The 27,824-nt window shown below is 33.8% G+C and overlaps 2 protein-coding genes across 3 annotated transcripts; one reads left to right on the forward strand and one right to left on the reverse strand.

The window, feature by feature from the left end:
* The first annotated feature begins 1,367 nt into the window (after positions 1–1,367).
* Positions 1,368–8,671, forward strand: LOC143227931 (nucleoside diphosphate kinase-like). Its single transcript, XM_076459286.1, has 4 exons — positions 1,368–1,618; positions 3,230–3,283; positions 3,845–3,949; positions 8,543–8,671. Exons 1-4 carry the CDS (start codon positions 1,490–1,492, stop codon positions 8,669–8,671), a joined length of 417 nt encoding a protein of 138 aa, XP_076315401.1. The 5' UTR covers positions 1,368–1,489.
* LOC143228682 (homeobox protein B-H1-like) lies at positions 1,865–26,289 on the reverse strand. 2 transcript variants are annotated; one of them, XR_013015410.1, is made up of 5 exons: positions 25,754–26,289; positions 18,935–19,029; positions 17,007–17,122; positions 14,208–16,113; positions 1,865–2,159 (listed from the first exon to the last, which is right to left on the reverse strand). XR_013015410.1 is itself a non-coding variant. In XM_076459942.1 (4 exons), the coding sequence occupies exons 1-4, from the start codon at positions 26,055–26,057 to the stop codon at positions 15,807–15,809; spliced, it is 822 nt and encodes a 273-aa protein (XP_076316057.1). In that variant the 5' UTR covers positions 26,058–26,289; the 3' UTR covers positions 11,882–15,806. The 2 variants fall into 2 exon arrangements, 1 of the variants encoding a protein (XP_076316057.1); XM_076459942.1 differs by lacking the exon at positions 1,865–2,159 and having other exon boundaries at positions 11,882–16,113.
* Positions 26,290–27,824: the final 1,535 nt, after the last annotated feature.

Genomic DNA, 27,824 nt, shown 5'->3' on the forward strand with positions numbered 1-27,824 from the left:
TAGGAGCGAATCCCCGCAGCCATATTTCAAAATCTAGTGAAAAGCCTTCCCAGAAGAATGGAGGCTGTTATAGCAGCAAAGGGATGACCAACACTATTTTAATGCCCATGGTTTTGGAATGAGATGTTCAACAAGCACATATGGGTGTGATGGTCGGGTGTTCACATACCTTTGGCCATCTAGTGTATCTGTAGGCTAAAGTGATGATTGAATTTTGTAAATTTGTGATTGTGGTTTTCATTCTTGTTTGATTACTTTTTCATGGCAGGATCCTTATTTAATTTTAAAATCTGTAATTTAAATACTCTTGTTTCTTTACTTTTTATGTTGCAACTGTATAAGGTATATAATTTATCCTTAGAAATTATCGAGTGTTTATTCATCGGTATGTATCTATATCCTTTGGGTTGAAAAGACAATTACGTACTTGTATGATATATTTATCTTTTATAATATGTTTTATCGAGACTGACTAAATTCAATATTCACACTAAATTCAAAATGCTTATAAAATAGTGAGATATCAGGTTCTAAACAGAAATTATTTGTTTTTTATTTTTTGATTGCATTTAACTATTTTTTTGTAATGACGTACAATCCCGTTTCAAACTATTTCGCTTTTCAAAAGGATATATATATATATATCAGAATGATAAGTAGAATACCTATATACAAAAATGTAGCTATCATCTGCCGATTAGTTATTTCATCACTCCTGTATCATTGGTTTACAAATATTTCACTTTCTTTTTTTGTGTGTGTGGGTAAACGCGTGAATATTTTGTTATTAGTACAAAAAACAACAATTGGTATTAATTAGGTTATGAAATGATTCAACAGTAACAAAAATAATTATATGTTCAATTATTTAACAGTGACCTAAAACTAATATTTAAAACTGTAATGGAAAATACATTTTTCAGTCTAACAGCTTTAATATAATCCAGTAATATTAAATTTTGTATCCTCACTACTGTATTGTATTATTTTATTTTATTTGAATCCTATAGAAGCAAAAATATATCTTTTTAATAGATTATATTTAATACACACACACAGACACATTTTTTTTTTCAAATATTTTGTTTGCATAATTTTCGACATATGCTTGTTTTGGAATTTCGCACAAAGCTACTCGAGGGCTATCTGTGCTAGCCGTCCCTAATTTAGCAGTGTAAGACTAGAGGGAAGGCAGCTAGTCATCACCACCCACCGCCAACTCTTGGGCTACTCTTTTACCAACGAATAGTGGGATTGACCGTCACATTATACACCCCCACGGCTGGGAGGGCGAGCATGTTAAGCGCGACGCGGGCACGAACCCGCGACCCTCGGATTACGAGTCGCACGCCTTACGCGCTCGGCCATGCCAGGCCTTCGACATATGCCCAGATAAAGATTGAATTACGCTTTTCTCTTCACTGCAACGTGGTGGTGAAGGGTTAGCCATATATTGTGGCTTCCTGGGTTTGATTCTAATTCGTCAGTCATGGCAACACAAAGAGAAAGAACTTTTATAATGGTCAAGTCTGATGGTGTCCAGCGGGGTCTAATTGGTGAAATAATTCATCGATTCGAAAAGAAAGGGTTCAAACTAATTGGAATGAAATTTTTACAGGTAAACAGCCAGCTTCAAGAAATTACACACACGTTGTACAGGCAATGTCTAATTTTCGAATAACATGCTATTGTTATTTTTCTGATAGTGTTAACTTAGGAGTTAGAAGTTTTGTGAAATCTGACTTGGGAACTTTAATCTATACAGTATACTTTATTCATATGCTAGATAAGTATGTGGTTGGATATTCACCAACAGAGAAAAAGCTAAATATACGTCTAGAAATGATCTTTCAAATACTAAACGTCTTGCAGTCCAGGTCTTTGAATATTGATGAGATACGATCACCTCTCAGTCAACAGAATAAGTGACAGTAAATTACGAGACTGGTTTGACTTCTTGCTTGATAAAATGATTTGCAGCGTATTGCCAGGACAAAATATTAAAATATGTTGGTTAAAACTACAGAAAAACAACAAAAACATCGGCACGTACCAGTAAATAAAATCTCTTTCTTGATCCTGATCAAAAGGTCCTATTCAAATTCCACGTGCCTTTCTTATCAGAACTGCAGAAGTGGAAATGGCAACAGATAAAGTACCTGAATGACAGTATATTAAAACGTATATTTTAGTCTGTTTTTATGCAGCACTTGTAAAATATACATCTTTAGAATGACTTAAACAGATTATGTTTTTTCCAATCAATATTGCTGCCAATGCATATTTAAAAGTAAATTAATTCTACACTTGAATATTTTATTATTTGTATGCTATGTATCAATACAATTATAACTTTTACCAGAAATAAATTACATATTTATTCAGGTAAGGATTATAGTTTCAGTCATTCAGTAAAGAAGAACTGAAAACAAATTCTGAGTTTTTATAAAATTATGATTTATGTTAGTGTTTCAGAAACACATTTATTGAACAATTAATAGATTGAACAAAGTTGCTGCATTTATTTTGAGCTTGTTAAGATAAAATTGTGAAGCTTAAGAAAACAATAAGGCTTGTGGACCAGATACTACTTACCCAAAGGTTTTGAAGGAGGTTGGACATGTGGGCCTCTTTCTACTATTTTTTTGTAAATCCTAGAAGAGTGGACAGGTTTCAGAGGACTGGAAGTTAGCTAATATCACTTCTTTTTTCATGGAAGGTTATAAAAATTGTCCCAATAATTGTAGACCTGTTATTATTATGTCACTTGAGTGAAAAGTTTTGTAAGATCTGTTAAAAGATGCTTTACAAAGTCATTTAAGAAAATGCAGAATTTTATTGGATAGTCGACATGGTTTCACTAAGAGAAAATAATTTGACATCCTTTGAAAAAGCAGTTTTGTTGTTATGTAAGAGGCAATAAGTTTAAGATAAAGCTTGATAGCTATATTAATAACAATAAGGATTAATTTAAAACATAATAATTTTAGTATAATTTAGAGGGTGGGACAGTGAAGATGGAGTAACAGGCCCCTTGTCCTAATATTGTACGTTACATAACATATTTAGCAAAGTATATTTTTTATTTTACAATAAGTAACAATTAGTACAGTTTTTGCCTTCTACAATAATGAAATATATGTGCAAATTTTTATCTTAATATTACTGTTTATCAGTCCAATATATTATGAAAGTTAAATGGATAATTGTTGGAAAATCTTCTTTGTAGGCTGATGAAGTACTTTTGAAAAAGCACAATGAAGAACTGGCAGGTCTCCCTTTCTTTTAATGGTCTTGTTGTTGCCATGGTAATTATGAATGAATAAATGTGAAGTAATTATTCTCTTCTTCCAGTAATTGAGTATTCCAAATTAATGAATGTGTACATTTAGAATAGAATATTACTTAAGATACAAAAGTTAGTTATATACATTTATATTAGTATATTAATTAGGATTCAAGAATTAAATATTGCTTTGGATACAAGAATAAATTATATACATTTAGACTAAAATATTGTTTAGGAAGCAAGAATCAGTGATGTATATTTAGACTAAAATATAATTTACGATACAAAAGTCAGTGATGTACATTTAGACTAAAATAACATTTACGATACAAGAATCAGTGACATACATTTGGAGTGAAATATCGTTTAGGGTTCAGGAATCGGTGGCATGCATTCAGAGTAAGATATCATTTAAGATACAAGAAACAGTGATATACATGTTTCTTGTACAGCCTTGGTTTTGTTACTTGTGGAAAGAGAACTGTTGTGAAGATTTGATGTAATAATGCTTGTTGCAAGGTTTTTCAAAGTAAACATATTGTTATATATTCATAGGCATGGGAAGGTCTGAATGTTGTGAAGACAGGCAGAGATATAATTGGAGCCACTAATCCCATGGAATCAAACCCAGGTACCATATATGGTGATCTCTGCATCCAGGTTGGCAGGTAAGACACGGATGCAGTTAAAACCCATAAATCGAAATAATTATCTTCACAGTTGAACTTTTAGTGTGAATTTATATCTATCTGAGATAAATATTCACATTTGATTATTTGAAGTTTTCACTCTTTGCTCATTTCAGTACAGACAAATTTATTGCTGTTTGAGATGCAGTGGTATTGTTCAGCATTGGTGTTAAGTTTTTCCTGCTTCCTTTAGGTTTATTTTTCTGTTGCTGAATCTATCATTTTGAAGCATACAATGTTCGGCTTCTTGCTACAGTCTGTGCTCAGGTGGTTGTAGATTTGAGGGAATGTTGAAAGGGTTGTTTTGTACATGCTTCTTGAGGGTTCATGTCACTGATCCAGTGTAGCTGTGCCTTCAAGATGGGCATGAGAGTATTGACCACCAGTGACTTTTTTGAAAGAATGCATTTTGCCTTTGAAATGGAAAAAAATACATTTTCCATTTGTTGAATTTAAAGATCACTTTTAGGCCGACTTGTGGATAATTAGAATGCAGAATGCTCTTGAATTTTCGTATTAGTTTGATGCAATGGGAACCAGTATAGGGTAATAAAAACAGGGTGATAGGGCATTTGGAAACATTGAGATCTGGAATTTTGTGGTTTATACTTTGTTAATATATTAAAAAGGAATTTTATTATTGGCTGCTAGAGGGAAGGCATTTTTAATATCAATAACTTAACATTGGATATTACAGTAAGAACTATGAATTAAAATGATTACTGAATTAATTTTATAACTAAACAAATATAAATATGCTGACCAGAGCAGAAAATGTTCATTTGTAAGAGTTTGAACCCATTGTTCTTGTTCAGTTGTCAAAATCAGGGGTCACCAAACCACCTCCCGCGGGCCAGATACGACCCTCGAGGTCATTTTGTTCAGCCCGTCAGCATCTAGCTGCTTGGAAATAAAAAGTGACATTTCATCAAATGTCCGACTGCCATAACAAAATAAATCATCGCTTCAAGTTGGCATATACAAGAGGTTATGATAAAAAGAAACAAGGCTGTCACTCACATATTTAACCAACAGGAACATTTTTCTTTCGTCCTTGCTACCCGTTTATTCATATCGAGGCACATATCTATGAAAGCATTAGGATTTCGAAAACAAGTACAGACTTAACCCTCGTCCTATCGACTCGTCTTGTAAATTCAGTGGCCTAGGGTTACCGCTTCAGCAAGCTCATTTCTTTTAGTAGTCGGGTTATGCGCTTTTCGTAACTCGTTCTTAGGTAAGTGTTGTGGCAAACATACGTTTCAATATATTTTGTTTGTGCGTTCTTGGACCAGTACAATACTTTTCTCGCAGTGTTTTGTGTTTTTCATTTTCGGATTGTGTTTATTTCACTCATCATTATGGCTGCTTTTAAAAGAACAAAAGTGGACACTGAGTGTCGTGAATAATGGGGAGAAAAGTACTTCTTTGTGGAAACAGAAAGCTACTTGTGTGATACGTACCGAAAGTGTTGTCGTTTTAAAAGAGTACAATCTTCGGCGTCACTATGAAACAAAACATCTATCAACATATTTGAAATTTTCAGGAACGTTCCGTTCTGAGAAATTTGAATCCATGAACCATGTTTTTGAATCTCAAACGAATCTCTTCACGAGAAAGTTTGCTGAAAATGAATCTGTCACTCGTACAAGTTACAAAATAGTGCATAGGATGGCAGAGCGAGGAAAACCTTTTACTGACGGCAACTTCATCAAAGAGTGTATGATGGAAGCAGCAAATGAGCTGTGTTCTGAAAAAGCCAATTTCTTTGAAAGTACCACCCTTTCAGCAACTTCAGTTGTATGGAGAGCAGAAGAACTTGGAGAGAACATCGCATTACAGATACGCCAAAAAGCTAGAAACTTCCTATGGTATTCTCTGGCACTGGATGAGTCAACTGATCTCTCGAGTACGTCACAACTTCTCGTTTTCATTCGTAGAGTTAATATGGACTTTCAGATCATGAAAGAGTTGTCATCAGTTTGCAGCATGCACGGAAGAACAACTGGAGAAGACATTTTCATGGAAGTGCATAAAACTTTGCAAGACTATAACCTTCAGTGCAATCAGCTTAGAGGTGTAACAGTTGATGGAGGTAAAAACATGGCTGGAGTAAAGAAGGGTCTGGTGGGGCTGATCAGGTAACAGATGGAAGATATTCAACTCCCAAGCACTCTGTTCATACACTGCATCATACATCAGCAAGCACTCTGTGGAAAAGACTTAGATATTTCTTGCATATTGAAACCAGTCATTTCTGCAGTGAACTTCATTCAGGGTCATGCACTTCATCATCGCCAGTTTAAGGCATTTGTTGAAAAAATTGATTCAAATTTCTGTGACTTCCCTTATCACATGTCGGTGAGGTGGCTCAGTTGAGGTAAAGTCTTGTCTCGTTTTTATAAGCTGAAAAGAGAAATAGGTATATTTTTTATCGAGAAATATAGAGCCGATCCACTTCTATTGGATCCAACCTGGTTGTCAAAGTTGTCATTTTTTAGTTGACATCACATCCCACAACAATGAATTGAATTTGAAACTTCAGGGGAAGAGTAACCTTGTCTGTGATCTCTATAGAATCATTAAAGGATTTTGGAGAAAGCTGTCATTGTTTGAAGCACATTTGGAAGGAGGAACCTCTCATTTTCAGTGTTTCAATGAGTTTCATGCTGGAATCACAGAAGATGTCAACCTGGAGTTTCAGAAAAAGATTATTGGTGATTTAAATAAACATTTTTAGAGAGATTTTCAGATCTGGACAGAATCTAAAGTGACATTCTCCTTTTTCAGAATCCTTTTGATTGTATCATTGGTGATGTGCCAGTGGAACTTCAGCTGGAGGTCATCGATTTGCAAGGAAATGACTTGTTGAAAGCAAAACACAGAGAGGGGCAACTTATTGAATTTTACAGCTGCATACCTGAAGATGATTTTCCAAAGCTGAAGCAGTTTGCATCTGGTATGGCATCAGTGTTTGGAACAACTTGTGTCTATGAACAAGCATTTCCAAAAATGAAGTATGTGAAGTCGGTACATCGATCAAGGTTGACTGATGAACATTTGAGAGCAATTCTAATGATTGGATGCAGCAATTCAGAACAAACATTGAAGATATTTTGAAAGCCAAATGCCAATTTCATTAATCTCACTAACTTTTATGCGGCTTAGTGAAATTCAGATATGTACTCACAATGTACGATGTGACAACTGTTTTTGCTAATGTCACCTTCTTTGATAACCTTTTTGGTAAATAAAAATGTTGGTTGTATTTCTGTTTGTTTTTTATTATATGTGTGTATTGCATGCTACTCCCACGTGGCTAATGTGGCATCCTAAACTTAGTGTTAAGTCTTTTACAGAGAGCTTTCGTTCTAGCTTATGAGTATTGAACACAATGATCATGTGGCCCGCACTTCTCATTCCCCAAGTAATCTGGCCCCCTGTGAAAAAAGTTTGGTGACCCCTGGTCTAGATATAAAAACCAATATAGGTTATTTTTTGTTTTTCAACTGTACATTTGATATATCAAAACATTTTTAACATGGCTTTCTGCTCTGAATACAATAAAAGTGTCATCTACGTATTTATTAAATACTAAAGGGTTAAATTCAGATGGATACAGCAAAAATCAATTAATTTTGTCAGAAGACAACTAAATTAACTCTGTAGAAGCAAGTTGTGAGCCCATGGTCACTCTGTCAATTTGATCATGTTTTATTATTAGACACAAAGTGAGGTTATTTGGTTGTAATATCAAATAGTTTTATAAGTTGTTTTTAGTTAAGCCAGTATCCCCATTATCATCAGGAAACAGTAAATCACAACTTAATGTCAAAACTGGTGATGCTATGGAGAGTGATCAAATTCTGTTGAGTTGACAAATTGTAAGGTATTCTTGATGGTAAACTCATTCTTTGCAGATAGGAGTGTAAAAGTCAACCACTTAGAAAAGATAAGAACATTGTGTGTAGCTTCTATGATAAACTTTGTTTGACTGCTATAAGTATTAGTTGTTAGTAGTTTCAAATACATAGTTATAAAATGGACTTTTTTACATATAAAAACTTGTAATGTTTGCTATTTTGTAAAGATAATGTACTACAGTAAAAGTAAGACATTCTTTTAGAATTTCTTTATTCCATGGTTGGTTAGAATGAGGGTTAAAATTGTTAGTTTAAAGGATGTTTAATTTCACATAAGTTAATTGTGTTTCCTTACATTCAGTTATATTTATATCACTATTGGTAAAGCTTTACAAAGCACATAAATAAGATTACAGATAAGCTTAAATATTCATTGAATGCAACTAGAAACCTGGTAGAGAGAATATAATATCTGGTTCTGGAAAGGATATCAAACTACTTTGATTCTTTTGAAAGTACATAACTTTCATTAATATAGGGTGAACTTTTCATACGTAGCTTCACAGCTACTTAATCTGTTATTAATATATTGCAGGAGATATTTTGTTGACATTTCTAGAAGTTGTTTGTGTTATTGTTGTAACTGGTGTTTTTAAAATAACATAAGCTGAGGATAATTTCTATTTTAATTCTCCCTGCAGGAACAGAGAGAATTGGAACTTTGGTTTAACTCAAAGGAGCTTATTTCTTGGAAACAAGAAATGGAAACTTGGATCTTCAGTCATGTGAAAAAGTTAGGACACCCTATGAAAGCCTGTGTATTTTTGTAACAATTTTGGATATATAGATATTTAATCTCAATTTTAACAATACTGAGAGATTATAGGAATATAACTAAACAATTAAAACTGAAGAAAAGACTTTTCAAGATCTTCTGTAAATGTAATTCTACAAAATGCATATTCTAACGGAGGAAAAAGTTAGGACATCCCCACATTTATACCCACTTAAAATGGCTCAACTGACACACAGGTGTATCACACCCGGTGCACATGATTAGAAAATCGTTAATCAGCATTTTGAATGAGGTTTGTCTTATTTAACCTCAGACATTTAGTTTGGTGTGCTCCTGACTGTTGAAGTGAGAGTGAGCACCATGGTGAGAGTAAAAGAGCTGTCTGAGGCCTTCAGAAAGAAAATTGTAGCAGCTTATGACTCTGGTAAGGGATTTAAAAAATATCTCAAAATATTTTGAAATCAGCCATTCCACTGTCCAGAAAATAGTCAACAAGTGTAGGGCTTTCAAAATAACTGCCAACATGCCCAGGTCTGGTTGTCCAAGCAAGTTCACCCCAAGAGTAGACCGCAAGATGCTTAAAGAGGTCTCCAAAAAACCCTAAATGTCATCATGGGACCTATAGCAGGCCCTGGCTACTGTTAATATGAAAGTGCATGTCTCTACAATCAGAAAGAGACTGCACAAGTTTAACTTGCATGGGAGGTGTGCAAGGAGGAAACCTTTGTTCTCTAAGAGAAACATCAAGGCCAGACTGAAGTTTGCCAGAGAGAATGTAGACAAAGACCAGGACTTCTGGAATAATGTTCTTTGGACAGATGAGTCCAAAATTGAATTATTTGGACACCAGAACAGAGGACATGTTTGGAATAAACCAAATACAGCATTCCAGGAAAAGAACTTCATGCCAACTGTGAAGCATGGAGGTGGAAGTGTCATGGTTTGGGGCTGCTTTGCTGCAGCAGGACCTGGACAGTTCACAATCATAGAATTTGCCATGAATTCTACTGTGTATCAGATGGTGATGAAGAACATGTCAGTCCAGCTGAAGCAGAACTGGACCCTGCAACACGACAATGACCCAAAACATACCAGTAAATTCACCAAGGACTGGCTGAAAACTAAGAAATGGACAGTCCTGGAATGGCCGAGTCAAAGCCCAGATCTTAATCCCATTGAGATGCTGTGGGGTGACTTGAAACGAGCTGTACATGCAAGAAACTCCTCAAACATCTCACAGCTGAAAGAATTCTGCATTGAGGAGTGAGGTAAACTTTCTTCAGACCAATGTCAGAGACTAGTAGATGGCTACAAGAAGCATCTCACTGCAGTTGTTTCAGCCAAAGGGGGTAACACTAGCTATTAGGGGGTAGGGTGTCCTAACTTTTTCCTCATTTCGAATATGCATTTTTGTAGAATTACATTTACAGAAGATCTTGAAAAGTGTTTTCTTCAGTTTTAATTGTTTAGTTATATTCCTATAATCTCTCAGTATTGTTGATATTGAGATTAAATATCTATATATCCAAAATTGTTACAAAAATACACAGGCTTTCATAGGGTGCCCTAATTTTTTCACATGACTGTACGAAGACAATAACACTATGGATAATATTGTATTGAAACACTGATTATGGACCATGTTGTTAATGTTCACTAGTGAAATTATTTTGTTTTAACCAGATTAAAAAATGTTTTTCGAAGAAGTGTTTGTGCTGTTTAAGTTATTACACTTCTACTAGCCACAACCTGAAGAAAACGTTGCTTTAGTTTTCATGCTCTTCACTCCTCATTCTATAATTTTCACACACACAGTACTTAAGTTATGCTATCTTGCAGATGTTACCTGTTAGATTAATTAATTCTGGTCTGTTTCATAAACATTTTTTTTTAAATCAGACAAATAAACTCATGTTGACATAACTCTATTTAATAAAACTACACTTAAACAATAAAGTAAAGTAGTGGAATTTATAATAGTTTACAGAATATGAAACAGTTACAAGCGCTCATTGTAGTCCACGGTTATAAACAGTTATAAGCACTTAGTGTACTAGACGGTTATAAACTTATAAGCGCTCAGTGTACTACACGGTTTTGCAAGTTGAAACAAAGGAACTCTCAAATACGAAGATATAATATCCAGATAATAATGTCAAACAGTGCATGATCTTCGTGAAGCCATCTTCACCACTTGTAATAACATTCCAGCCAGCCTTCTGCAAACGCTTATATCGACCATGCTAAAGCGAATGTTTGCAGTTATTCGCAATGAAAGCCATGCAACTCACTAATGTTGAGCATTTCTTACCCTGTTTAGGACTTCTTTTTTGGTATGGTCTTAAACTTTTGACCAGCTCATATTTAGCTCAATTTCATAGTGTTCACATTTTCCATGTAAATGCTAAAAAGTTTTTTATTTTTATTTTCCCTTATTTTCATCTTTCGAAATTCTACTCAAATAAGAGGTTGGGTCCAACAACGCAAAATAAAATATAAAGGTTGTATCATGATTTTCCAAATGCCATATTTATGGCCACAGAATTGAAGTGTTATTTACTTTCAGTTCCGGGGCATCTGTAGCTCTTTATATAAAGCATAATTTTTTTATTTATTTTTTTAAATACACAACGTTTTATAAACATTCACTAGATGGCAGGATCACATCTAAAGTGTGTATATGTCTCACACAAAGCAACAGACAAACAAGTAGTAATTTATGTGTGTATTTTCTTATAGCAAAGCCACATTGGGCTATCTACTGAGTCCACCGAGGGGAATCTAACACCTGATTTTGGCGTTTTAAATCCGAAGACTTACCGTTGTACCAGTGGGGGACTTTGTAATTAGTAAGCTCAACTGCATCTGAGTTTCCGACACCATACTATTTTTAACTCTATGCAAAAAATTAAATAAATTATTACTAAAACAATAAACATTTTATCTACTAAATATAATCCGAGTTGTATGTATTTTTAATTTTCCATAGCTTAGTTTCTAAATACAATATTTAATTTTTGCTTACACTGAACGTAACCTATACTGTTGATTATATGTTTAAATCATGACTAACTACTCTGTTTACTTTTGCATTTTTAAGCTTAGTTTATAACATACACAATAAAAAATAGCAGCTAAAGAGATGAATGAATATATGAACAGATATTTTATTGTAAAATTCATTCCAAACTGAAAGAGCTAATTAATGCCTTTATTTTGTTTTGTTTTTTTGGAAAAATAAACTCCAAATTATAAGTGACTACATAAAAATAAATCTAGCTTTACGGAAACTTTTCTACAAATTACAACGGAAAATTGTTTTAAATAACAGCAAATTTACTGAAAATCCTGTATATATTCTAATATACTATTTGTTCAACAGATGGCGCAAAAACATGGAATGCTAGAAAGAAAGTATGGAATGGAATTTCGCACAAAGCTACTCACGGGCTATCTGTGCTAGCCGTCCCTAATTTAGCAGTGTAAGACTAGAGGGAAGGCAGCTAGTCATCACCACCCACCGCCAACTCTTGGGCTACTCTTTTACCAACGAATACTGGGATTGACCGTCACATTATACGCCCCCACGGCTGGGAGGGCGAGCATGTTCAGCGCTTGGCCATGCCAGGCCTAGAAAGAAAATAACTATTAGGTTAAGTTTTATTAATATTTCTATAATCTTATGTAAGGTGTCATATTCATCGTGATATTTCTTTCAAGTAAGGTTTGGTATAGCTTAATAGTTAGGGCATTCGACTCACAACCTGAAAGTCAGTCACGGGATAGAAACCTGTCGCCGCACATGTTAGGCCTTTCATCTGCGAAAACATTATCATGTGAGGGTCAACCTAATTTTTAATTGGTAACTAGAAATCCAACAGATTTAGGTGTGTAGTGCCGGCCGTTTACCTTCGCTGTGGTCCGAAATTTAAATTTTCTGACCGCAGCACATGGACTTAGTAGCTTTGCCATAAATTAGGAATAATTGTCGTAATTGTCTAAAAAAGACAATTTAAGAGACATGGTATGGCCAACAGTACAAATCATAGTAATATCCTCATTTTGATGTCAATATAATTTTAACGTCATTTCTTTATAATTTATTAATAAACAGACAAGTTTCTCGTTTCATTTAAGTGACTCAGCATCGTTGGTGTTGAGTCATGAAATTAGTTAACACTCTTGAAGTCCATTAACTTTAGATTTAAAGTTTGTTCAAACCAAGGCTTGAAGTGTTACATATGTCTAATGGTGGAATTAAGGTTAGGTAAATTAAATATAATGGACACATTATTACGGTATGAACAGAAGAATAATTCTACTAATGTGTTTCTTCAACAATGTTGGTAAGTAAACAGAATTATGTGAGTTTTGTAATAAAGTTTACCTCGGAAACGAGCTATACAGAAGTACGACATGTACTACAAACCATATTCCATACAAACACTAACCGCATGTACTACACACTATATTCTATACAGACTAACCACATGCACTACATACTATATTCCAGAACTAATTACTTGGATTATGCACAAACATTACCAGAACTGTACATACACAAATCACGTAAACTACACACAAACATTACCAGAACTGTACATACACAAATCACGTAAGCTACATACAAACATTACCAGAACTATACAAGAACAAATCACGTAAACTACACACAAATATTACCAGAAAGGTACATAAACAAATCACGTAAACTACAACACACAAACAATACCAGAAATGTACATACACAAATCACGTAAGCTACATACAAACATTACCAGAATTATACATACATAAATCACCTAAACTACACACAAACATTACCAGAATTGTGCATACACAAATCACGTGAGCTTCACATAAACTTTACCAGAACTGTACATATACCTCGTGAACTAATATTTACCTTTCGCTTGAGGGTTGCTAGTTCACTTGTTACTGATATGTTTTACAAGTGAAAATACTGTTTATACATTTTGTTGGTAGGTCAAGTACAATAACAACGAGGTATTATTAACTGATGAACAATTTTATTAATATTCAAAAGTTTAGGATACATGTTTCTCGTCACAGTTATAAAGTCGTCGTGTGAATACTAATACATGTAGTCATAAGCAAACCATAGATTATAATGTTTATGAATGTAGAAGGGCTGAACTTTTGCCCTTTGACCGACTGTAAAAGTGACACTGTTTGATCTACACCTAGTGTTCCAGCGTGACTCACGTTGCTTCATCATCACAGTAGCTGTTGAGACATTTAATTACGTTTGACAGAGTAAACCTTTGTAATTACGAAGAATAGGAACTGCGGACTAGACTAACCGGATGGTACAGCAATCTCGTGAAACACTGAGCGATTTATACACAGCCACTCGCCGGCGGCGGCTGGGAAAGGCAGTTATACGAAGGTCAGATTTGACATCACTACGATTCTTGTCTGTAAAAATATTTCCCACTTACTTTGTTCGGACTATTCTCTTCTCTCAATGTCTTAGTCAGCCTACGGGAGAGTTTGTGGCCAAATAAAGTTAAGGAAAATGATTTACAACGAGAAAGAAAGGATCTTACCGGTGGTCTGCACGAAGTCGAGCTTTAGGTTAATTAGGCTAGACAACAGCACCAAAGTTGCCGACAGACAAACGAACAAACGCCTGCTGGGTTAGATCTCGGTTGCCGCATCTTCTCTCACACACAAAAGAATTTAACGAATAAAAGATCTATAAATTTCGTAACGTTACCCTGGTTAACAAAAAAAATCACTGTTTTACGTAATAATTAAGGGAATATAGTGTAGATGGCAAAAAGCATCTTCGTACTGAGAGTTCTTCACATGACTACGTATCATAAAGTCTCTATTTTGGGCAGGTTTCCCGATTCTCGTTTAGGAACCGCTACTTGCTTAAACATTAGATATAAGTATGTAACACTACACAAGAGGAAACTTCGATGTAAGTCTGTAGACATGAGGAGTTCGGTTGAAAGCCTACAGTGCAACATGACGTACGAAGAAACTCGTTTCAAACTTGAATGCGAGTATGTAATACGACACAAGAAGGAACGCGAATGTAATTTTTTAACAATATATGAGTAATAGAAATCTGGAGTATTTCTTTAAAACTTTCTCTCTTATTTTCATACTGCATTCATTTAGTAATCTAGAGCATTATTATTTTTCTTAAGCATTTTGTTTGTCAAAAAATACAGACTTAACATTCTATTCAGTTCAGTAAACTCTAATCAGCCCATCTATGAAATCATAAATGCATTGAGAAATGTGTATATCGTTTACTAAACGTAAGCCTTCTGCCAAATCGAAATTTTTGAAAAATTGTTTGGTGATGTTTATGATGTATCTCATGTTCATTTTTCCCCGTTATGTAGCTGCTTGAAAGTGTCTTTGTATGAGACCAGAGATACAGAGTAACTAAATGTTTCCGAGAAACCTGTAAACTTGATTTGACAAAAAAAGTGATGAAAACAGCCCCCTATGAATTAACAAATCGATAAAAAAAGAATAAATCTTTACTTCAGGCACAAGTTTGGAAATTCTAGAAAATTTATGATGTATTCGACTGTTCCCACCACCTACAAAGGAGAACAAATTATACAAAAACACAAAAAAACTGTGTTGTCATTTAAACATAATTAATTGTTAGCTTTGTAGAATAACGCTGTTCTCTTCAACAAAGCTTCCCGCAAATTTCAGTCGCGTTAAAAGGAAGGTTACACAATATTTTGAAGAATAATCAATTAATCGTAATTCTCACTAGGCCTTTGTTTAATTCATCATAACAGAGAGTTACGTAAAGTTTCCTGGATAATTTGTTGAATGCAATTTTTCTCTCGGCCTTTCAGGAATTGTAGTTCGTATTAACAAAGGCTTACGAGATTTTCCAGCAGATATATTGCTGTCTGTATATGATAAATTAGTTTACTTGACATAACAAGATAAGAATTACGTACTCGGCTGAAGGTTTTGTGTCTTATCAACAAGTCACAATAAAACTCTTTAGATAACTTTCTTATTTTCGTAGGATAATGAAAATTACTGTCCAATTGTCACTTGGTTATTAATGACAAAACTTTTCATAACAAATGTTCACTTCCAATTTCGTTGTTTCTATTTTGAAAACTAATGAAGATTATGTCAAACTTTTGTGAACCTAGTTATGGTAGCGGTTGTCTTTTAATTACTGACGGGTAAGGGTTAGAACCTGGGTACATAGGACGAGGCAAAACTGGACGATAATTTGTTAGAAACTGACCTTGTCTCTGGTAGAAATCAAAAGAAGATAAACCGCTAACTGAAATTAATTGTCCATTACTTATTCCAGACAGTGATGACAGGTAACTACTGTAGCTGTAAGGCCAGTAGCAGAAAGGCGGTCCTAACATAGAAGGGAAAGTTGAAAGGCTGCCTCCATCTGGCGGGAATATTTCTAATCCCACCAATGCTTGTCTTTTCCACTTTGTTCTGATGAGAAAAACAAACCTTATTAATTTAATGAAATATAATACATATTCCTGGAGAATTATTCATACAAAATGAAAACAAGTTTAAAATGTATTTCTATAACCACAAACATTTCTTTTTTATAAACCTAATTGATGAATTTGGGTTATCTGAGAAATACTTTTTACATCTTATAGTTCAATTTATTAATAAAAGTAAACAGAATATAAGACAAAGGTGTAGATTAAAGATGAGACTGTAAGTGTTCGCAGAATTGTTACATATAAATTAAAAACGTTTTATAATCAGTTATGTAACTGAAACTTATATTGCATGTAGTCAGTGTAAAAGCAAGAAGGAATCCTCAATAACTGCGGCACCTGAAACTTTCTTAAGTAGGATTAGAATAAATCAATCTATGAGCCCTTACCTCCTTTATAATAGCTACATTTTCGTGCGCCAGCAATACTAAGTATGGGGCGCGCGTATCTCCTATTCATTTTTATTAATTATCAGGATTACTGCCAGTCCACCCTTAAATTGAAATTATTTTAGGCAGACTTTTATTTTAGGCAGAGTAAATCAGTCAATGAGACCTTGGGCATGGCCAAGTACATCACTCGAAAGGGTTTGACCTTCTGAACCCTAAACTTTAATTATATATTAAATCGATCAAGAGATAATAGAGCTATGAACTGAAAACTTGTACTTCAGAACACAACAAATATTCAGAGACCACTATGAGCCACTATACCGCGGCTAAAAATACATCACGTTTTAGCACATAATCAATTGCATCACTCATTTTGTTGTTTTGGTTTGTGAATTGATACTAATAACATTAATCAGGTTAAAATGAGTAACAAATTTTGCTCTCTGTACAGCTATCTACATAACTACATTTGTTATCTTACCTTCTGTTTTGGTACCACGTTTTCACTTGGGTGTCTGTTAGGTTTAGTTTAACAGCTAGTTCCATTCGATCCTGAACACTCAGGTACTTTTGTCTTTCAAAACTTTCTTCCAGAGTCTGAAGTATACGTACGATTTTACTTACAAACAAAATTAAAGTTAAATATCAACTCTTACTGTTTTTACTTTATAACGTTGCTTTTGGTCGTAAACATATTAAGTTCTTATTTAACTAAATCATATAAACAATATGGACTAGAAGAGTGAACATATGGACAATAAATTAATTTTTATATCTTGTGCTTCTTAGTATAAGTCCATTTAGTTAACAATATGGACTAGAAGAGTCAACACGTAGACATTAAATTAACTTTTATACCTTGTGCTTATTACTATAAGTCCTTTTAATGAACAATATGGACTAGAAGAGTCAACAAAATGAACATTAAATTCATTTTTATGCCTTCTGTTCTTGTTAGTGTAAGTCCATTTAGTTTACAATATGGACTAGAAGAGTCAACACGTGGACATTAAATTAATTTTTAAACCTTGTGCTTGTTAGTTCATGTCCTTTTAATTAACAATATGGACTAGAAGAGTCAACATATGAACAGTAAATTAATTTTTATACCTTGTGATTCTTATTATAAGTCTTTTAGGACTAGAAGAGTCAACATGTGATATTACTTTAATTTTTTTATCTTGTGCTTGTAAGTATAAGTCCTTTTAGTCAGCAATATGGGCTAGAAGAGTCAACATGTGGACACTAATTTTATGTCTTCATTATGCTAGTCCTCTGACGGATTGCATATCAGTTTTGAATAAAAACAATGATTTTCATGTAAAAAGACAAAGAATTATTTTCACTTCAGCGAAGCCTAAGTTTCATAAAATTTATTCAACATAAAGCAGTTAAAGGATAATTACAATTTGTAGCATTATAGCTATTTCAAGATAAACCACCTTATCATAAAATAATGCAAATGATATTCATTAACTCATTGTTATGTAAATTAGATATCTAATCTGATGGGTAAATGATTGTTCATTCAGCTTATGTTATAATGAGTGGTCTCATCTAGTTCTGTTTTAGACGTCACACTAATGCGAATCACAGAGTTTAAACTTGTTCTTGAACAATGTGAAAGAAAGTATGTTGACGTTTCACATATGTGTAGAGCATTCGGATAAATAGAAGACAACCAATTCCATCAGGTGTTTACGTTTTTTTCACGTTATCAGATGGATGGAATACAGCATCAGGATTTTATTGTTTCATGTAATTGTAAAATCATAGGATGAATGGAAAACAATCAATTACATCATGATGCTGATGTTTCATGTGTTTGGAAAACCACTGGAAGAATGTAATACAGCCAATCAGAATGCCAGTCTGTACGGCCAGTGATTCACGTTCCGCTCAATGAAAGGCACAAAACAGTTCACCATAAAAGTGGAATGAAGCGGAGAGAGAAACTGACATTACATTTATAATAGTGGTTCAAGCTTGGTATAGCTAACACATTATAAATTCCAATTATCCTGTTATTGTTGTTTTTATTGTAAAATTACTGTATTCTAATGAATGTAATATATATTAAAGAATTTTCTGAGAAGGAACTCTTGAGAAAGCTCTAAGTAATATATATTAAACAATTTTCTGAGAATGAACTCCTGAGAAAGCTCTAAGCAATATATATTAAACAATTTTCTGAGAATGAACTCCTGAGAAAGCTCTAAGTCATATATAGTAAACAATTTTCTGAGAATGAACTCATAAGAAAGCTCTAAGTAATATATATTAAACAATTTTCTGAGAACGAATTCCTGAGAAATCTCTCTCTAAAGAAAGTGTGATTCATTTCATAGCGTTTTTTTCTCTCTCTTTTTTACACTGAATTCATAAAAAACATTTTTACAAAATTCTTACTCGTAATTGATGGTCCGTAAAAGCTGTTCTTGCTTTTCGTAACTTCTTCTCTGATGTGTTACCTTGAGAAAGATCCATTTCTGATTTCGTTTCAGCTGAAAGATGAATAAAAATCAGACAAACTTTTGATTCCTAGTTCTTGAAGAAACAGATTATGTTCCACGTCATAATAAGTAATTTTATCAGCAGTTTTGTAACAAAGTTCACGCAGTACCGTCAGGCCAACATTGTTTTGACTACGCACTATTAGGTTCCAGAAGATAAATTATAAAAAAACACCACCACCACCACCAACAACAAAACACTCGTTTATATACATATATGGAATCTATGTTACTATTGCAGAAGATACAACTTTTACACAAATATTGAAGTAAAATATATTTGGTCTATGGACGAGCATTAAGTTTATGAACTTAAAAGGTTAAAAATCCAGCATTAGATTCTCTACATCGTCAAAGTATAAATAGTCAATTACGTAGATTTGTGCGAAAGCAAGTAGACGTAAAATAGTTTTAATAAACTGTCGATAAATATAAAGTTTTAATTTTTTGTTGTATATAACAACTTGTGCATTTAGTATTAACAATGCTAACCTTGAAATGTTTTGTTTATAATGCATAGTTAAAACACCTGATTTTACCAGAACATAACTTAGGCTTAGCGTCGATAACAACTTTTTCCACATTTTCAGTGTAATGAATAAACATACTGTGCTTCACCGTTTCAGTATGGCCAGGTGGTTACTGTATTTACCTCCCAGTTCGAATTCCTATCCCGCCAAACACGTTCACCTTTCCAGGGGTGAAGGCATTGTTATGATTCGTTCAATCCCATTATTCGTTAGTAAAATAATAACCTAAGAGTTAAGAAGAATGGTGATGACTAGTTGCTTTCCTTCTACTATTTTACTGCTAAAATTAGGAACAGCCATTGTGTAGCTTTGCGCAAAATTCAAAACAAACGAGCAAATTCTCTTTTTACGTATTCGCCTCTTGAGATTACTTAGGCTTACTAGTAATACAGCAAAGGGTGGCCAGTTAAATAGACAATTTACTTTGTTTTTATTTGAAATCCGTAATGGACTGATTAAGTTGTACACACAAACAAAACCAGCTGCAGTGATTGTTTTGTTATGGATATTAAGTATAGTGATTCCATTTGTCCAATGGTAACTATTAGGACATACAACCCTAAAATCCGGGGCTGGATTCCCTGTAGCGGACAGAACACAGAAAATTTATCTGCATAACTCTGCATTAAAATTTAATGTGGTTTGTCTTTAGGCTTATAACGCTAGGAAGAGGGTTTCGGTACTCGTGGTGAGTAGAGAACAGAGACCCAATTATGTGGTTTTGTGCTTAATTACAAACAAAACCCAGCATGGCCAGGTAGTTAAGGCAATAGACTCGTAACCTGAGGGTCGTGGGTTCGAATCCCCGTCACACCAAACATGCTCGCCCTTTCATCCGTTATAATGTGACAGTCAATCCCACAATTCGTTGGTAAAAGAATAGCCCAAAAGTTGCCGGTGGATGGTGATGACTAGCTGCCTTCCCTCTTGTCTTACACTGCTAAATTAGGGACAGCTAGCGCAAATAGCCCTTGTTTAGCTTTGCGCGAAATTCAAAAACAAACAAACAAACAAATCCGTTACACTGCCATCTATATGCGTTTAAGCCAGTAATTAAGGTTTTGTGAGCGAAATATTAAATATAAGTATTATTAGATAAACAAGGAGACTCAATAAATGTTTGGGACAAAATTACAAAATTCTATGTTGCGAGCACTTTTGAAAAGTGGACATTTCTTTATGAAGGACAAGCTGATGAAAAAAAGGTCCACTTTTCGAAAGTGCTTGGGTTATACATACAATTTTGTAATTTTGTTTCAAACAAAGACTGACTCGTTTGAGTTACAAGCACGTCCGAGGACTATAACATTAAATGAAATAATTCTAACTCTGATTTGTTATTTTTCAAAACAATGTTCCAAGTCACACATAAAGAACTTTATGGTTTTTAGTCCAAGAAATGAAAACATACACGTTATTTCAGCAGTAAAAATATGTACTTTTCACATTGCGAAGTAAGAATTATAGAAATATAAGAAAGTAATAAAAAGAGAAAAGTGCGTTGTGTGACAATGGTAAATCTTCAGACTTAGAACCCTAAAATCTCAGGTTTGATTCTCTGCGGGATAACGTAACATAATTTTTTCTCCATCAAAAACCGTTACGTGTAATTAGTGGCATTAAGTGAAATATTTGTTTTTATTAATTTTCTAGCTTAATTGTGAGCTTTCACAGAAATATATAGACATTTCAATGACTTATCATACACATTCATGAATTCTGCTCACACAACAAAGACAAATCCTGTCTAGAGTCGTTCTGAAGAGTTAATTAAATAAAACCACATCAGTCAACGTAACCCCACCAGATACAAATAATGAAGTGCAGTCAGAACAAGCTAGTTCAACAAAAATAAATGAAACACAACAGAGTTAAGTATAACTATATCAGTGAAATAAAACTACAAACAAGTAATTAATTATTCCAGAGCCATGTGAAAATACAAAACATGGAAAGGCAGAAGTGTTGATAATTCTGATAGGTTGAAAGTTTGCCTCTGTAATGGCTGTAAATGATAAAGTATTAAATGTAAGAATGAATTATTGGCAAGAGAGGTGGTAGATGGGCGTGGCAAACGGGCTGGACTTTCTAGTTTATGGCTCTATAAACAAATAGGATTGAAGGGTATAGAAGCTAGTCTTAGCTATATTATAATAAGTAATATACGTTAAGCTCCATACTTCGGAGAAGGGTAGTAAATAAAGAAGACCCAGAAAACAAACATCATACTAAGGACGATTGTGGATTTTTGAAAAGTATTTTCTTGTGAACATATAAAACATTCAAATTTCATTTATTGACTACGTTTTTATTCAAGTTTACTCGTATATATTCATTAATAATAACGTAGTTTAATTAAATGTAACTTTGTAAACAGTCTTGAAATGCGCACTCTGATATACATATTGCCGGAAGGATAATTGGCTTAAAAATGTAAATTAGTGGAAAACAAAATTGTTTTTAGGCATAACAGTCAGCTCTGACTATGCAATATTTATAATAAAAACGACTCATTTGAAATAATATTTTTCTATGTGATATTTCAATAACATATACTCTAGATAAAACTTTCACGAGAAGACGATTTACCTTCTCGAAGGTTTCGCTTTTTTATAGCCAGGAAATTGATCTATTATATTGTATAAAATGTCGATATTGAGTAGCGATTGTGTTATGAATATTCTTTACCGTATTTTAATGTTGAGCGCAATTTACTAAACATAATTATGAGCGCTTCATAATTGAACTTATTGCTACTAAGAGTTGCGTTTAGTTTCATTTTAGGCTTAATTTCGAAACGAAATGTATTCGTAAAGATGTCCTATGTGTGTGTGTGTGTAGATCTTTAAACAGTTTAAGAACATTAAACTGAGAAACAGATCCGACACTCGTATATTTACGATATATTTCTTATATCTAGTTTTGAAAATTTAGAATGTGCTACCTTAGTTACTAGCTACTTAACATTTAGAATGTGCTACCTTAGTAAGTAGCTACTTAACATTTAGAATGTGCTACTTTAGTAAGTAGCTACTTAACATTTAGAATGTGATACCTTAGTAAGTAGCTACTTAACAACAATGTGTTTCAAATATTATACTTCCATAAGTGAACCTTGTCAGTAACTAATAAATGTGGTATACATAACATAATAACTATCAGGTGTGATATGTAAACTCAATAACTAATACATGTGGTATACATAAGTAGATAACTATCAGGTATGATATGTAAACTCAATACCTATCATGTGTGCTATACATAATAACTATCAGGTGTGATATACATAACTTAATAACTATCAGGTGTCATATATGTAAACTGAATAACTATCAAGTATGGTATACCTAACTTAATAACTATCAGGTGTGATATACATAACATAATAACTATCAGGTGTGATATGTAAACTCAATAACTATCATCATTAACACGTATCTTATACACTGACAGCCTTCTGTGTTTACCTCATTACTAACACACACACTGACAGCCTTCTGTGTTTACCTTATTACTAACACACACACTGATAGTATTCTGTGTTTACCTCATTACTAACACACACACTGACAGCCTTCTGTGTTTACCTTATTGCTAACACGTATCTCATACACTGACAGCCTTCCGTGTTTAATTCACCAATAATAAGTTTAATGCACTTTGCATGATAAGTGTAAGCTAACTATAGTTATTAGGTGGCTATACAGTTTATTAGAAGTTCTTTAACGGAATTTCTAGATTCATATGTTGCATGTCCTTCAAAGGAGAAAACTTTAATAAGAAACTTTATGTTTTTCCTTCTCGTAACGTGAATATGTTCCCATGATTTGAACTGCTGTTTTCCTTTGAGATGAGTGATAAGAACGGATAAAATAAGATAATCCGTTTTACTGCTTACCACTGGATGATTTTTGTAGTTATTACCAAACAACCACATTTCATAAGCTTAGTAAACACGCACCTTTTTCCTTTTGTTACTCACAAACTGGCGGAACTGCAGAGGTAACTGAACATTATTAACCCACGGGGACTATGGGGCAGAATGAACTATAAAGTGTAGGTTTATTTCACAAGTGAACTCATTTAGAACTTTAGGAGACAAACGGTTTCACTTTCTATTGTGTGTGATGATATGTTACAGTTGTGCTTCAACACATGAATTTCATCATTTCCATGGATCTACACGTGACTTCCGCCACTTCTTTTTAAACCTTTTTTATATTATGCATGTCATCTATACCGTCTATGGTTCTCTGATCATACCTAATATTTGAGCAGAAATATTTGGAAATATATATCTTTCTTCATTGAAATTTTGTTTTAAACGATACTGAGTGATTCAGTTGAAGGAAAACTGCTGCAAACGACATTTGTTCTTTAACTTTCAAGCTAATGTTTTATTTTTCTCTTGGTTTCCTTTTAGTTAATGGGAGTATAAGTTTCACTGTTAAAATGTTTTACATGTAATTATTGTCTAGTTTCAAGATGGCGTCTTTCTCCATGAATGATTGAATAGAATCTTTCTTTGTAGCGCATAGCCCTCGGATAGCTTTGGGCGAGATTATAAAAACAAACAAACTTTCCTTGCAAAACTACAATTGCTATCGACATATTCTCTGTTTAAACGACACGAAATTAACTGATGAGATCATATACATTTAAGTGTATGATGAGATCATATACATTTAAGTGTAAAAATCAAATATTTGTTTCGCAAAATAACATAACTACAGGTTCTAAGAACTGGCTTCAATAAAATCTCTCGTGTCATGAATCGGGCAAATTGGTAATATCATTTCTCATAACAACTAATCATGAATCGGGCAAATTGGTAATATCATTTCTCATAACAACTAATCATGAATCGGGCAAATTGGTAATATCATTTCTCATAACAACTAATCATGAATCGGGCAAATTGGTAATATCATTTCTCATAACAACTAATCATGAATCGGGCAAATTGGTAACATCATTTCTCATAACAACTAAACATGAATCGGGCAAATTGGTAATATCATTTCTCATAACAACTAATCATGAATCGGGCAAATTGGTAACATCATTTCTCATAACAACTAAACGGCAAATTGGTAACATCATTTCTCATAACAACTAAACGGCAAATTGGTAATATCATTTCTCATAACAACTAAACGGCAAATTGGTAATATCATTTCTCATAACAACTAAACACCATTTTATGCGTAACTGCATACCCTGTTACAAGTGTATTTCAGGGAGAAATGGTTACTTTAAGTGAACGTTCTTTACAACATTATAACAAAAAGAAATGGTTACTTTAAATGGACGTTCTTTACATCTTTACTACAAAAGAAATGGTTACCTCAAGTGGACGTTCTTTACAACTTCATTACAGGGAGAAATGATCACCTCAAGTTATGTTCTTTACATCTTTATTACAGGGAGAAATGATTACCTCAAGTGGACGTTCTTTACAACTTTATTACAGGGAGAAATGATTACCTCAAGTGGACGTTCTTTACATCTTTATTACAGGGAGAAATTATTACCTCAAGTGGACGTTCTTTACATCTTTATTACAGGGAGAAATGATTACCTCAAGTGGACGTTCTTTACATCTTTATTACAGGGAGAAATGATTACTTTAAATGGACGTCCTTTACAACTTCATTACAGGGAGAAATGATTACCTCAAGTTATGTTCTTTACATCTTTATTACAGGGAGAAATGATTACCTCAAGTTATGTCCTTTACAACTTTATTACAGGGAGAAATGATTACCTCAAGTGGGCGTTCTTTACATCTTTATTGCAGGGAGAAATGATTACCTCAAGTGGACGTTCTTTACATCTTTATTACAGGGAGAAATGGTTACCTCAAGTGGGCGTTCTTTACATCTTTATTACAGGGAGAAATGATTACCTCAAGTGGACGTTCTTTAATCTTTATTACAGGGAGAAATGATTACCTCAAGTGGACGTCCTTTACAACTTTATTACAGGGAGAAATGATTACCTCAAGTGGACGTTCATTACATCTTTATTATAAGGAGAAACGGTTACTCCAACTTGGTGTTGTTTAAAATACACGAGCGTATTTCTCCTAGACTATAACAGTCAGTAGCAACTGCTTAATGCTGCTATGTACGTGATACAAATGTTCTTAGCTTTATGCTAGTAGCTGTAGGTTGTCCACTCACCTTTTTCTATGCTACCTGTCTCCGACAAATCCTGTTCTTCTGATGAACAGTTTACTTGTAAAGACCTATAATTTCGATAGCGACAATGGTCACATTTTGACTGGTTTCGTTGAGAAGAAATCTTCTCTGAAGATATGAGGTTCCTTATCAGAAAGGACGGAGTTGAGCTGCGAGAAGCCGACTGATTTGTGCGGAGATGGGCCTCGTGAACTTGTTCAGAGTGGTCCCGGACTTCGATAGCCTCGTGCGTGGCCGAAGGGCTCAGCAAGGCCGGCCTGCATTCTAGCGACATCATTACTGTCATTGTTGTCTTCTAGTTGATCATATGTTGAATGGTGTACATAATCGCGCAACATTAAGATAGAAATAAACTCTATATCAATTTCTACTCTATAATTAGTTGGATATTAAACTGAAATCTTCACGAGTTTCGCTGTTTCTTAAATTAAAATAGGTGACAAAAGTAAAACAAAAGAATTGATAACTTACGATATCTAAACACAGATAACACTGGTCGCTACACAATCTGCTGACAAAACTCTTAGTATCAAGCAACTGCAGAGCTACGCCCTCTAGCGGAAATATCTAAAATTACTCTAATCCAAAACAGGTATACATGTTCAGGGCGACGCTAAACCTTCGTTGTATAGAACACATCTAAGAAGAAGAGAGCTGAACTAACATAGTTTTGTAATGAGAAACACATCAGGATCTACCACTCGCAATATGTTTAATCCCAGACAATAATAATTACTTCTGTAAATTTATTGTTTTAAAATATTTAACAAACTGTGTCTTCTAATCTGCCTATAGTAAAGAGCTAATACTATTTTTGAATTGTTATTAAATATCTTTACACCTCAAGAGTGTTATAAGACATTAATATGTTAAGGGTATAATTACAGTGAGGTATCATAAAGTTACGAAATCAATTAAAATAAGTCATAGCAAGACACCACTTGGTTGTGTGTGTAAACTGTAATTAGATAACTCTATGTTATAGTTATAAGTTTGGTAAGACGGAGATTTGAACCCGCGACCCTCAGTTTAGGATTCAAGTACCTTAACCCTCTGGCCATGCCGGTCCGAATAACTGAGTGCTGGTGATAAGTTTTTCTTATATATTGAAAATAGTTTGTTTGTTTAGACAAACTACACACTGGTCTATCTGTACTCTGCCTGCCACAGGTATTGAAGCCCTGTTTTTTGAGGTGTGAGTCCGTAGACATACCGCTGTGCCACTAAGAGGTTGAATTATTAGTTTTAGAGCTGTCTATTTATATGTGGTATCTAATGATTGTTATAAATATATTTTATTATCTGTATTTGATATTGTTAAGTTTGTATATTGTTTTTTATTTTGCTGAATTAGCCAAACCTTATTGTTGTTAGTTGTACACGTAAAATCTTCTTAAGTCCCTGTGGTCATGTAGCTAGATACATATAGTAAGTGATATATAAAGCCCTTTTTTAAACTAGTTTATCTTGAGTTATTAATAGGTTATAAATAGTTATTAATAGGTGATGGGTTTTTTTTAGAACTTCGTTTACCGTAAGTGTGAAATTACTTTTCTGAGTAGTTTAAATACGTTAAAAATATATGTCGTTGCAGCTGTAGTTTACATTTGCAACGTTTCATTTCAGTTTATTTCGAAACTTAGAACTTTAGCAAGACCACGTGTTACTACACGAACATATACGTAGGTTTCAGTTTTGTTTTCCAGTAAACCTGTTTCCATTTTATGCATAAGAGGAGAATTAGCTAAATTATAACATTTGTTATCTTATTTATTACGCACGCATTTTGGTTTTTGTTTTCCTGCTCCACTGTTTCATCAACGATATTGAAATGAATTCGTCTTCTCCCTATATTATTTCCACTTCGACTCTGGGCGATTCAAACTGACAACTCAGCTAGTGTTTATCCATGAAAATGTCTCTCTGTATTAGCCGATTTCAAGAAGTGATTGTACGGTCTGGAGTAGAAAAGCTGATCCACTGGAACATAATAAGAATTTAATCTCTAGGATCCACAGTAGAGCAAGCAAAAGGAATTAAGTCTTGTCGAGCT

The sequence above is a fragment of the Tachypleus tridentatus genome, chromosome 10 (genome assembly GCF_004210375.1).
Source record: "Tachypleus tridentatus isolate NWPU-2018 chromosome 10, ASM421037v1, whole genome shotgun sequence".
NCBI classification, from domain to species: Eukaryota; Metazoa; Arthropoda; class Merostomata; order Xiphosura; family Limulidae; genus Tachypleus; species Tachypleus tridentatus.